Source organism: Vipera ursinii (assembly GCF_947247035.1).
Source record: "Vipera ursinii genome assembly, chromosome: 1".
Classification (NCBI taxonomy): domain Eukaryota; kingdom Metazoa; phylum Chordata; class Lepidosauria; order Squamata; family Viperidae; genus Vipera; species Vipera ursinii.
In genome coordinates, this window is record NC_139512.1 from 180031246 (window position 1) to 180044106 (window position 12861).

At 41.9% G+C, this 12861-nt stretch overlaps 1 protein-coding gene across 3 annotated transcripts in view; it reads right to left on the reverse strand.

Annotated features, from left to right (window-relative positions):
* KANSL1L (KAT8 regulatory NSL complex subunit 1 like) overlaps positions 1–12861 on the reverse strand; it is a 70062-nt gene that overhangs the window by 53639 nt on the left and 3562 nt on the right. For all 3 annotated transcript variants that reach the window (XR_014491422.1, XM_083354451.1, XM_083354453.1), the window contains exon 2: positions 2082–3190. Coding sequence is in view for 2 of the 3 variants with exons in the window: in XM_083354451.1 (XP_083210577.1) it covers positions 2082–3163 (1082 nt within the window). In the remaining variant the exon portion in view is untranslated. The remainder of the gene's footprint in view (positions 1–2081; positions 3191–12861) is intronic.

Sequence of the window (12861 nt, forward strand, 5' to 3'; positions counted from 1 at the left end):
AGAAAAGGGACTGACAATATGGAAAAAAGGAAAAGACTTTCTACATAAATGAGAAGGAACCTGAGGATCAAGAACAGACTGAAGAGAAGATAAACAGTTCAGGACAACTACGTCGAGATGGAAAAATAGAGACGATTTGTTAGTCCTCTCAAAAAAATGGCGACCAGATGTTTTTTTCTACATCAAACAATATACATAACACAGGGAGATTTGTTTGATGACTCAAAAGCACGGACATGGAAGACAGTTTGGCAAAGAAAGAAAGCTAAAATAACACTGAAGAAAATTGGGGTTTTGACTTATTCATGAGAATTAAAATAGAATATACTCAGATAAGATGTGTACTTAGAATATTGGATATTGTTATGAGTTGAGATAAAGAAAACTTTGGTCGTTTAAAACTTAGAAGTATAACTATTAACAGTTAAATTTGAACATTGATGTGTTTATAAAGATATAAATTAAGATATATATATATAAGCTAAAAATCTATCAATGAATGTAATAAATATGCTTTTACTTAGCGGTAATAATAAAAATTATTAGCTTAAATATGAGATAGTAGATATTAAGAGAAAAAGAGAGGAATTATTAAATGTTGAAATAAAAGAAATTTTGGTTACTAAATTTAAGATATTTGGAAATTACCAAAAAATAAGAATATTATATTGTATTGTTAATTAGTTGATGTAAGATGGTGAGAATTCAAACAGATGAGACATGTATCCTGAACATTAGATCTTGTGATGAATTGTGATAAAGGGAATTGGGGTAATTTAAAATTTGGAAATTATAAATATTAAATGTTAATGGGAAACTAAAAATTGGGGGAAACTAACCAGGAATTGATTGTCTAAAAAGATTGAATGTTAAAATAACTAGGATATGTATAAACTAAAATTTTTTGATAAAAGTAAGAAAATTATTTTTTATTTAATTGATATAAGAAATGTATTAATTTAAATATGAGACAGTAAATACCAAGGGTAAAAGAGAGGAAATATTTAATGTAATAGTTTGAGATCTGTACTAAAGATATTTGTATATTACTGAATTATTGACCAACTCAGCCACTACGTTGCTTTTCAAATATTTTAATGTAAAACTAGAAAACCAATAAAATTTTCTTTAAAAAAAAATAAACTTCTTTTTTAGCAGTCCCCTAGCATCCATCCATCCATCCATCCATCTCAGAATCAGTCTGAAAGGGACCATTTACAAGTCTAACTATATAGAAATCAAAGTATCCCCTACAGATGGTCCAGGCTTTACTTGAACACTCCCACTACAGAGGAGCTTTTTATTTTTTAGGATGTTTTCCTATAATTTAAATATATTATTTCATATCCTATGCTCAGAAACAATGGAAAATAGATCTTGATAATCTTGTATCATCTTTCTAGTATCTGAAGAATGCTATTACTTTTCCCTTAAGTCTCCTTTTCTCAAAGCTTAACAATACTTAAATTATCCTGTAGGTCTGAAGTTTCTGGTCTCTTGGTCATCCTTTTTTTTTTTCTCTGAATCTGTTTCAGTTGTTTGACTTCTTAATACAGCATGCCCTGGTTTAATTCTTACAATTTTCTGTAATATAATTTAACAAAATCATTGCCAGCATGTTAGCTCAACACTTTTTTCCCAGTTGTTCTTCTAAAACCATCTGGAAGCATGAAATAGCAAAAGTTATTTGTACTCTGTATGGATCCTTCTAAAGAGAAAAATATATTTTCCATTACAACTGGAGTGTGGGGGAGAAATGGGTAGCTGAGAAAAATAAGTTATATGAAGGCTAAACAATGAAACTCAATAAACAGAACCACAAAATCCCTCCATTCAGTATTAGATGTTTACCCATTTTTCCCATTGAGAATGACTGATATAAGCAGTCTTCCAAATTTTCAGTTACTGGGTATAAATTTACAATTTAGTAAAACTGGCTCAAAGGATCTGCAGATATTGGCTTTGAGTTTATCATTAACACAATAGCCTTATCTTTAATGTAAAGTATGAGCGCTGAATTTTTAAGTATATAAAACCATTAGATCTGTAGCACTGATATTATGAAAAGCTTTAATGCTTACATTGGCAAAATTGTTTTGGAAATCTGTTCATCATCATCTTCACTTGAGCTGCTACAAGTTGCTTCAGAATCCAAACTCCCTTCCACTTGAGACAGCAGTTCTGCTGTAGAACAAGCAAACAGCTTGATTTCATCAGGCGCAGTACCCAAATTAGACCATGTGTCTTTACTCCTATTAGCTTCTAGGCTGTTTTCAACTTTAACCGTAGTACATTTTTCATAGTTTCCATCAAAAGGATTGTTTGTATCATGAAAAGCTTTCATTCTCTGCAGCTGATGTTTCACAAAGCATTTCATCTGCTGGTCACAATGTTTGACAATATGCTTTGCCAATAAAATTTGCAAGTGTTTCTGACTTCTTTTGGCCCGATTTAACAAAGCCTGTTGCTTGTTTACACACTGAAGTAAGCGAAAATTTAATTCCTGTTCTTTGTTGCCAGGATTGCAATTTGCTGTTACTTCTGGGGCATCATGGAACATCTGATGGAACAGGTCTCCTTTTTTTGTATCAGGATTAACAAATAAAGCCTTGCCACAATAGCCATTTCTCCGATACCACTTGCAGTTTGGAAACTGCTTTTCCTCTGTGTTCTTCAATTCAGTTAAGTGTAAATCCAGTAATCTCTCTGTTTCCAGAAAACCTTTCTTTGTTCCTGATAAAACATCCCTTCTAACCTGTTCTCCAGATTCTGAATTAATACTCTGATCAAAATGTGTATTAGTGATGTTACATACAGGATTTCTCAACTTGGAGCAATTATGCTCTTCTAAGCTCTTCTGGATACAATTATTGTTTACACTGAATGTTAAATTAGGACTCATTAATAAAGAACAATGTTTAGACGATTGGGGATCAAAGTATTTTAAATTAAAGCAATCAATATTGTGGTTGACTTGAGAAGCAGGAAACCCCAAAATAGAACAAGAAAAACTTGTAGTAGAACCATCATTTATCTTCTCTTTTATTGGTCTAGTACTTTCCATTGCTAGTGTTTCACTGGACTCCATCTCTCTTGAAGGTAAAGAAGATGATATATAGACACCACGACTTTTCATTGCTTTCTCTTGGACTGCAGGTGTCATAGCTGTTGTAAACTGCTTACAGCAAACCTGTAATAAAAGGAAACAATGAATAAGACTGTCAAATAAAACTGGTGGAAGTGAGTCCATAGCAAAGAAACAAACAAACACAAGATGAATAATATCAGAAAGAAGTTCATCAAATCGCTTTTGCCAGCTTGGGCACCCTTTATATTTTGGGGCTTCCATAATTATCAGCAATAGCCATGCCAATCAACTAATTCTGGGAAATTAAGGGCTCATTTCCAGAAAGTATCTTTGTAGGAACAAGCCTAACAAATGTTTCTTCCATGACATATTCTGATATTCACTTTTCTATTGATTTCCTTCTGATATACTAATAAGGACTAGAGTTGCACACATTTGTAAACTGAACTATATATTATCCAAAATTGAATGCCGTTGACTATGAACAGTCAAAATTATTTAATGAGAATCTTAATACCTTGCAATCCTAAACACACTTAATGACATGAATGTATACTTATTCCTAAGTAAACTTGAATATAATTGCACTGTAACTACAATATTAAACTTATCTGAAAAATTTTTTGGATGAGATTACAAAATAATATATAATATTCTGTGACATTCTACAAAATGTTTTAGGTTAATAATGATGCTGCTAACACAAAGCATATCTGTAAATTGTAAGCATATATTTTAAAAGGATAAATCAACAAGACTGCAACATTTCATGTAGTCACTTTGACTGTATTAAGAACTCTAATTTTGTTCGTGTTTACAAAATACCAGTTTGTGGCAAAGAATACAAAGAAAGGGAAGAAAGGAAACCATTGGCATTCCCCATCCCCATGAAAATTTGTTATAAGACTAGTCACTTTTTCAGTAGAACTCTTCAAAATACATTGATTTCAGTAAGACAACCTTAGAATCTTAGAATTTTAAAAACTATGAGATCTTATTTAGAAGACTACTTCAGCTTTTTAAAGCTCCACTTTCATAATCAGAATGTTACTCACTATAATATTGTTGGCATACTTTGGCAAAGTGGTAACACCTAGCTGAAAGCTAATCATGATAAATTCTGGTCATTATTTGGAGGATATACTGCTCAAGAAATTAAAAGAAATATTTGAGAAAAATGAAATTTATTTAAGAGCATTTTAATACTTTTACTCTTTGCATAGGTCTTGGTTATTATGACAGGGAGAGGAAACAACGAAAGATGTAAAATAGGATTCTCTGTCAATGTATGAGGAAAAACAATGCCTAGAGCTTGGAAATTTGATGTATCTTTCATGCAGTATCATTGTGATGCTTAGCAGTCTGTCAGTTTGCAAATATGTCTACAGACATATTTCTAACCAATTAAAAAGAATACAGACATACTTGAATGGAAACGTCAGTCATACTGGCATATAACCTTTTTGCAACAATCCGAGCACAATATATTTAAAATTCTTCATTAATAAATTCCAAATTCCATAGCAACAAAGGGATGTAGTAGTTCCAGCACTGAGCACCAATGGCTCAAAACAAGCAGGGCAATCTGATGCATACTTTTTACACACATGCAAAACGACAGATGGACATGCATAAAAGTCCTTCAGTTTTAACAAACATTAAACCCTCTTCTTGTAAAATATAAGTTTTAAGCTTTCATATTCATAGACGTGGGGTACCTGCAAAAGTGTACATATTGGTGAAGTCTGGCTAGTCTACTAAAGCATATATACTCAACAAATATAAATATTTCTGTAAGTTATACATTTACACCTTGCCCATTTTTATGAAATCATTAGCTTTATTCATAAAAGAGGTAACACAAATTCATTTATTATTTTAGATATCACAAACCTTGAACAGTCCCATGGGAAATCATTAATTTAACATCAAATTATTGCTTATGCGTTCTTATAATAAGGAACAGTTAACTAACGTTCTGGTTCCCAAACTGTGTGTTCACATGGGATATTTTAAATTGTTGAGGGAAACTCATCAATACTAGACATCTCTTCCACACATAGAAGGGAGCTGACATCCTTTGGAAGGCTGCTCATTCAGCCAGCCACTAGAGCAGGAGTGTCAAACTGCCAGCCTGCGGGCCGGATGCATCATGCTGAAACCGCGCCTACCCCTTTCCTGACAATGGGAAAAAAGTCACAAAAGTCACATCCAGGGAGGTTACCTATGATCCCATGGACTTTAAACTTCTTGATATTAGCAAGCTTGGTCACAAGTACATGAAGGTCTTTAGGGAACATTTTATAGCCTTTACCTTTACCATGCTCGGCTATTACCTTCTTCCTTTCCTCCTCAGGTACCGTATTTTTCGGACCATAAGATGCACTTTTTTTCCCCAAAAGTGGGGGGGGGGAATGAGGGTGCGTCTTATGGTCCGAAGGTGATCCGTATGGCCAGCCCCAACCTCCGCAAGTGGAAAGCAAGTGAGATTGCCAGGAGCACGAATCAGCACGTGCTGAGAAACGCTGATCTTACGCTCCTGCACTCTCCCTCGCTCGGTTTCAGCTTCCCTTGCTACAAGAGAAAGCAGGTTGAAACGGAGTGAGGGAGATTGCCTGGAATGCGAATCGGCTGATCTCGCGCTGCTGCAATCTGCCTCGTTTCAGCCTCCTTTCTCTTGTAGCAAGGGAAGCTGAAACCGAACGAGGGAGTTTGCAGGAGCGCGAGATCGGCCGATTCGCATTTCTGGCAATCTCCCTCACTCCGTTTCAGCTTGCTTTCTGCAAGAGAAAGCCGGGCTGCAGGGCTGCCTCCGCGGGTACTGCTCTAATGCAGAGAGGGAAGGACAAAGAGGGAGGGAGGGAGGGAGGGAGGGAAGGAAGGAAGGAAGGAAGGGACAATGGGAGAGGGAGGGAGAGAAAGAGAGAGAGAGAGAAAGAGAGGGAGAGAGAGAGAAGGAGAAAGAATTTTTTTTCTTGTTTTCCTGCTCTAAAAACTGGGTGCGTCTTATGGCCAGTGCATCTTATGGTCCGAAAAATACGGTAACTCTCTGCTTTTCTTTCTCTTGTCCATGTTCACTGTGCTGCACACAATGATATAAAATGCTCAGGTGAGCACATCACAAAAACTAAGAGTTATAATCTCTGCCGATAGCAAAATCTATTTGGTGTCAATGATCTAAAAGATCTATTAAAACAGGGGATTAACTTGCTTTCAATTAACTGGGTCACAAGAAAATTAATAAGAAACCTGTACTTTGAAAGACTAATAAAAATAATCTTAACAAAGTGGATGGTACATTTTTTTTTTAATTTTCAGGGATCAGAAGTTTCACCCAAATATATTTTTTTAAATGTAGGTAACTATTAGTTCAAGATTTTTCAAATTATGTTTTGTGAAACCCAAGTGTTCTCTCCCGTGCATCTTTGCTCAGGAGTATAAATCTGCTTGGATTTCTCCCCCTTTTGTTTCTACTGGCTGGCTGAAAAAGCAGCCTTCCGAAGGATGTCAGCTTCCTTTCATGGACCCAAACTAAATTCCAGAGCCTAAAAAAGTTTGACAACCCCTGCTACCTGACACAATTTTTGAATATGTTGAATCATAACTTACAATACCTCAATCAAGACCAAAGTCTAATAATAATAATAAATAAACCTTTATTGTCAAAGTACATGTGTACAATGAGATTAGCTGAGCCTCCCCCCGTGCTCTCCCCCCCCCAACACACAGTGACAACAAACCCTCCATCCCACCACACTATGTGAACCAACTACACTACACACCGGCCTCCCAAGTCAATTCTGCATAAGATTATGTCCCATTTAAAAGCCTAACAGCCCACGGATAAAAGCTATTTTTCAGCCTGTTGGTACGGCTGGCTATATTCCTATATCTCCTACCGGATGGTAGGAGAGTAAAGAGATACTGTCCAGGGTGTGAGTCATCCCTGAGAATCTTCCTCACTCTTCCAAGGCAACGAGCCCAGGCGATGTCATCCAGTGGTGTCAGGGAACAGCCCACAATGTCTTGTGCTGTGCTCACTACCCTCTGTAATACTTTCCTATCCGCGGCTGTCAGACCAGCATACCAAACCACAATACCATACGAGAGGACGCTCTCTATAGTAGACCAGTAAAAGAGCATCATTAGCTGTTGTTCTACCCTGTTCTTCCACAAGACCCGCAAGTCTAATGAGATTATGATTCATTCTTGCAAGAATATTCAGACGGTATCACAAACAACATACAATATGGTGACCATCATAAACCTATCTGATTATTTGAACATTTATGAAAATAATATCAATATTACAATTTATTACTGTTCTATCTTATTTGGATTTAACTGTTAATTAATATATTCCAGAATAGAGATGTAAGCATTCCCCTATTTCTAAGTATGACACCTTTACCTTCAAAATATTTTTCACTTTTTAGAAGACAAAACTGAGATACAAAGTAGAAACATATACAGTAGTGGCCAAAATTGTGGAAACTGTTTGGGAAAAGTGTATATTTCAGGTTTGATGGCTAATAACACCGCTTTTCTTTGGAGTGGTACCATAAAATTATGTATCAATGGAAAGATAATTTAATCAAGAATGTAATGCAACAAGGTTTGTTCAATTATCTGTATACCATGGAACGTTATAGCCTAATAACCAGGAAAAGGAAGCACAACTTGCTTAGGTTGATATCAGATAGCTTTTCCTTCATCTGACTGTAGCCAAGGTGCATGAGTGTTTAGAGAGCCAATCAGGTGTCATCTTGTTTTGGCAATGAGCCAATCAGATCACAGTAGGATTCAGTTATTGATGTCATGTATTGAAGCTGAGAGGAGCACATTTGTCAGTGTGTTATGTGATCTCTATCGAGTTGGTTGGTTTTTTTGTGGTCTTTCATTTAGTGAGCTTGTAAAACGTAGAAAAATTAAAGTAATGGTGTAAGGAGTTGACTGGTCACCCAGAAAGCAATGTAAAATAGTATTATTAAGTGAACAAGGCTACAATTATAGAGAAATTAGAAGAAAAATTGGTGGAAACTTAACCAAAGGTGGCATTTCTAAGTTTCTGAAGAGGTATAAGGACACTCAGTCACTACAAAACCACACTGGTAAAGGCAGGAAAGATGCACGACAGCAAGCGATGATAGAAGAATTAAGAGAGTGTGCCTACGTGACAGAAGAAAAATTATCTGGGTGTATACAAGATGAGCAGGGATGCGGTGGCTCAGTGGGTTAGGACGCTGAGCTTGTCGATCGGAAGGTCGGCAGTTTGGCGGGTCGAATCCCGAGTGCCGCATAACAGAGTGAGCGCCTGTTACTCGTCCCAGCTTCTGCCAACCTAGCAGTTCGAAAGCACGTAAAAATGCAAGTAGAAAAATAGGGACCACTACGGTGGGAAGGTAACAGCGTTCCGTGCGCCTTTGGTGTCTAGTCATGCCGGCCACATGACCACGGAGACGTCCTCGGACAAGCGCTGGCTCTTCGGCTTTGAAACGGAGATGAGCACCGGCCCCTAGAGTCGGAAACGACTAGCACGCATGTGCGGGGGAACCTTTACCTTTACCTATACAAGATGAAATGGTGCAATGCAATGTGAAGTTGAGCGCAAGGACTGTTCAGCGCAGACTGCAGGAATTTGGCCTAAAATCTAGAATCTTTTCAAACAAAGGTTAAAAACTACCGTATTTTCCGGCGTATAAGACGACCCGGCGTATAAGACAACCCCCTACTTTTAAGAAGTTTTTCAAGGTTTTTTGTCTTATACGCCGGAAAATACTTACATGCCCTGCCCTCCCTGTCCGTCATAATCCAAAATTCCGTTTGGATCAATCAAACACAACTCAGTGATGCCAGACTTGATTTGCAAACAGATCCAAAACTGTCACATTCAGAATCACCATGGTATCATGTTCTCCTAGAGTCCTCCATTGAATTCAACAGACTGAAGTAATGAAGGAGAGGTATGAATGAAAAATAGGCTAGACAGTTTTAACTGGAGTGTTAAATCACCACTCTAACACTCACGCGCGCCCCCCCCTTTCAAAGGATTGTTTTTATGGTCCTGTCTTTCGATGTTCTTATCCCATCTCTTTCCATCTGCAATTTTCGGACAGCTTTTTGTTTAAATAAAAAACGTATCCCAAGAGTCTTTACAAAAAACTAAGGCCCCTCGAGTTCAGAAGTCTGCTCCCCCCACCAAAAAAAAAATCCCAGAAGGAAAAAAACATTTTCTACCCGTCAAATAAAAATATAATGGCTCTCTCCTCTTCCCTTCCCCCGTTTCACATACCATTAAGCAGAGCCGAAAACCCCGTGCCCCTCCTGTTTAAAAAGTTTTGATCTTTGCAAATGACCTTAGCAAAACCTCTGCGCAGCAGATGTGGGAACAGCGGGGGCGTCTCATCCTTCCTCCCGCTCCGGATTGATCCCCGTCCCGCCGCCCCTCTTTCTCCAATTTGAGGCCGAAGCCAGTTTCTGAACCAAGAAAGGGGAGTTCAGTGCAAGGCGCCCCAGGATCGAGCTAAATTGCCGGTTAATGCAGAACGGAGAAGACGGGAAAAGTTCCCCAAGAGTTAGAGCAGGAAAGGTGAGGCAACCACTGACCAAGGGGATGGAAATCGTCCGAATCCACGCAAGCGCTCCTCGCAACTGCTTCTTGCCCTGCTTCACCCTCCCCAAATGAAATTAAAACAACCTCTTACCGCCTCGCCCGATACGCAGGCCGATAAGGCAACGGCGAGCACCATCCACACGTTCCACATTATTCCTGCGTTTGCAGCTCTCGCTGCAGCTGCTGCTGCGCGTGGGGCTGCTGGCCGTCCTGCAGGCGCTGGGCCGTCCTGCCGCTGCCCGAGGGGAGGGCCTCACGCCCACCGGACTCACCTGTCACCAGCACCGCTCTCCCCCCGCGGGGAATGCGCTTCCGCTGGGCGGTGCTGGCCGAGCCGAGCCAGCAGGCAGCCGCCCTCCTGGCGTAAGAAGAATTGAGCCTCCCGCGATCTCCCGTCCCCCCCCACCCCCAAAATTCTCGCCCGCTTTCACAGACTTGTTCTTTTACACCGGCTGCAAGTACCAGGAGCCAAAGGCAGCCTCTCCGAAAGCCTCACACCCAAAGACGCAGGCACGCCCACACCGAGGAACGCCGCCGCTGGCGAGGCTCGCAGATGCCGCCGCTGCCGTTCTTTCTTTCTCGTTCGCGGGAGCACGTGGCGGCGTGCGCATACAGAGGCGTATATAGACCCAGGGAGCCGCCGAGCCTTCCCCCACCCGGAGAGAGAAGCGTTTCTGTGTCGGCACAGGCAGATACCCCTCGCTCGCGAGCAGCCTTGCCCTAGCCTGCCGGCCGCGCCCCCCCAGATGTGCCCAGTGTGGCCGGCCCCCCCTGCACCCCCCACGCTACACCACTGCCTTTTAAATCAAGCTCCCTTTCCTCCCTGCTCCGTTTCCCTGCTCCGCCTGCTCTGTGATTGGCCCAGCTTTGCTCCTTTCCCGCCAAAGGGGCGCCTTGCCTTATTGTCTCTGAGCTCTCTCGCCTGCTGCGCTGCTGCTCTCAGTTCCGCACTCCGAGCAAGCAATTCTTGTGGTCAGCTCGAGTCAGGCGGTGCCTCGGCGGGAGCAAAGGCTCTCCCTTCCTACGGTCGAGCGGGGCGCCTCTGGGGACCGCCTGCCCGTCCTCTCGTCGGGGACCTGACAGCCAAGCATTGGAGGCGCTAGCACAGCCAGTCCTTGAGAGAGCAACGGCAGCCGCTGCAGTAGCCGCCCCAGAAGCTGACGAGACCACGGGTCGCCATCGCCTGCCTCCATTCAGCCCAGGGCTCCAGCCGAGCGGGAGTCGTGTTTCTGCGAAGAGGCGGCGGCCGTGGCGGCGGCAAAGGACTCAAGAAAACTTCCTGTCGCTGGGGAAGGATGACGAAGTCACCCCCGGCAGCGGCTGCTCGAGACGACGGGCGCGGCCTAGTCCCGCTCCTCTCATTAGGGACCTGTCAGCCAGCATTGGAGGTGCTAGCATGGCCAGTCCTTGAGAGAGCAACGGCAGCAGCTGCAGTAGCCGCCCCAGAAGCTGACGAGTTTGCCTTCCATCACCCGTTCGCCATCGGCCGCTTAACCACGGGTCGCCATCGCCTGCCTCCATTCACCCAGCGATCCCGCCGCCCAGCAGAAAAAAGATCCGAAGGTGTTTTTTTTCCGGCGTATAAGACGACCCGGCGTATAAGACGACCCCCCAACTTTTGAGGTGATTTTTAGGGGTTCAAAAGTTGTCTTATACGCCGGAAAATACGGTAGTGTCTTGCTTAGCAATGGAAAGCTTGAGCTGAATTGTGGTCATACATCAAGGACTATCCATAAATCAAATACAATTAATTTACAGTTATAACTATTATATTATTTTTTACATACATTGGCAAACACTACCTGATATGTTAAAGGCAGATTGAAGACAAACATTTGTCAGATCTAACTATGGAATTTTACTTAAGGAGGTTGGGTAGTAAGTTGATAGATATCTATTTTAACCCTTGTAGGAGTGCTGACATCTAGCACATATACATAAATAAAAATACTACCGTATTTTCCGGCGTATAAGGTGACCCGGCGTATAAGACGACCCCCTACTTTTCATGTTAAATTATAGGGTTTGGGCTAATAACTCAATATTGCACTTCCTGGCACATAATCTGCATATTAACAACTCGTTTAGCGTTAGTACCCTTTTTTTATAAGTGCCACGATGTTGCTAAAATAAAAGAGGTAAACTTCGTGACCCTCCCAGCCCGTGCATAAAACAGAAATGAAAAGGCTTAAGCCTTTCCGTTCCCAAATACCAAGGTTTCCCCCGAGTTTTGCGCGGTTAAACAAACGGCATTTGCGTATTAATGTTTCTCCACGGAGCACAAAATTCGCCCGAATTAAGGAAAGTGGGGAGCTAAAGAATCTGGGGCTACAGGAAATACCTCTGGCACGACAGGCAACCCTGGGAAACACGAGGACTGTAGTGGCACGCTCAGTTTGCACAATCCGATCCAGAAAGCACCCGGAGGCTCCTTCGTTACTTCTAACTGCAGAACGTCTCCACGTCCTGCCCGCCTTGCCTTTTAAACCCCGCCCCCTTTTCCCCTGTAATGTTTCTCTGCTCCGCCTTGTCTGTGATTTGCCCAGCTTTGCTCCTTCCCCGCCAAATGGGCGCCTCGCCTTCTTTTCTCTGAGCTCTCTCGCCTGGTGCGCTGCTGCTCTCAGTTCTGCACTCCGTGACCGGGCAAGCAATTCTTCTGATCGGCGCGAGTCAGGCGGTGCCTCGGTGGGAGCAAAGGTGCTCCCTTCCTACGGTCGAGCGGGGCGCCTCTGGGGACTGCCTGCCCCTCCTCTCATCGGGGACCTGACGGCCAGCATTGGAGGCACTAGCATGGCCAGTCCTAGAGAGAGCAATGGCGGCAGCTGCAGTAGCCGCCCCAGAAGCTGATGAGTTTGCCCTCCTTCGCCGTTCACCGTCAGCCACTTTACCACAGGTCACCATGCCTACCTCCATTCACCCAGCGATCCCGCCGCCCAGAAGAAAAGATAAAAGATGCGAGAGGTGTTTTTCCGGCGTATAAGATGACTCGGCGTATAAGACGACCCCTCAACTTTTGAGGTGATTTTCATGGGTTAAAAAGTCGTCTTATACGCCGGAAAATACGGTAATTCAAGACAACATTATCGCATTGGATAATTAACAAGACCCATATTTTAAGGTAAATTCAAGTCACATATCCAGCAAGTTACCTATTGAACTA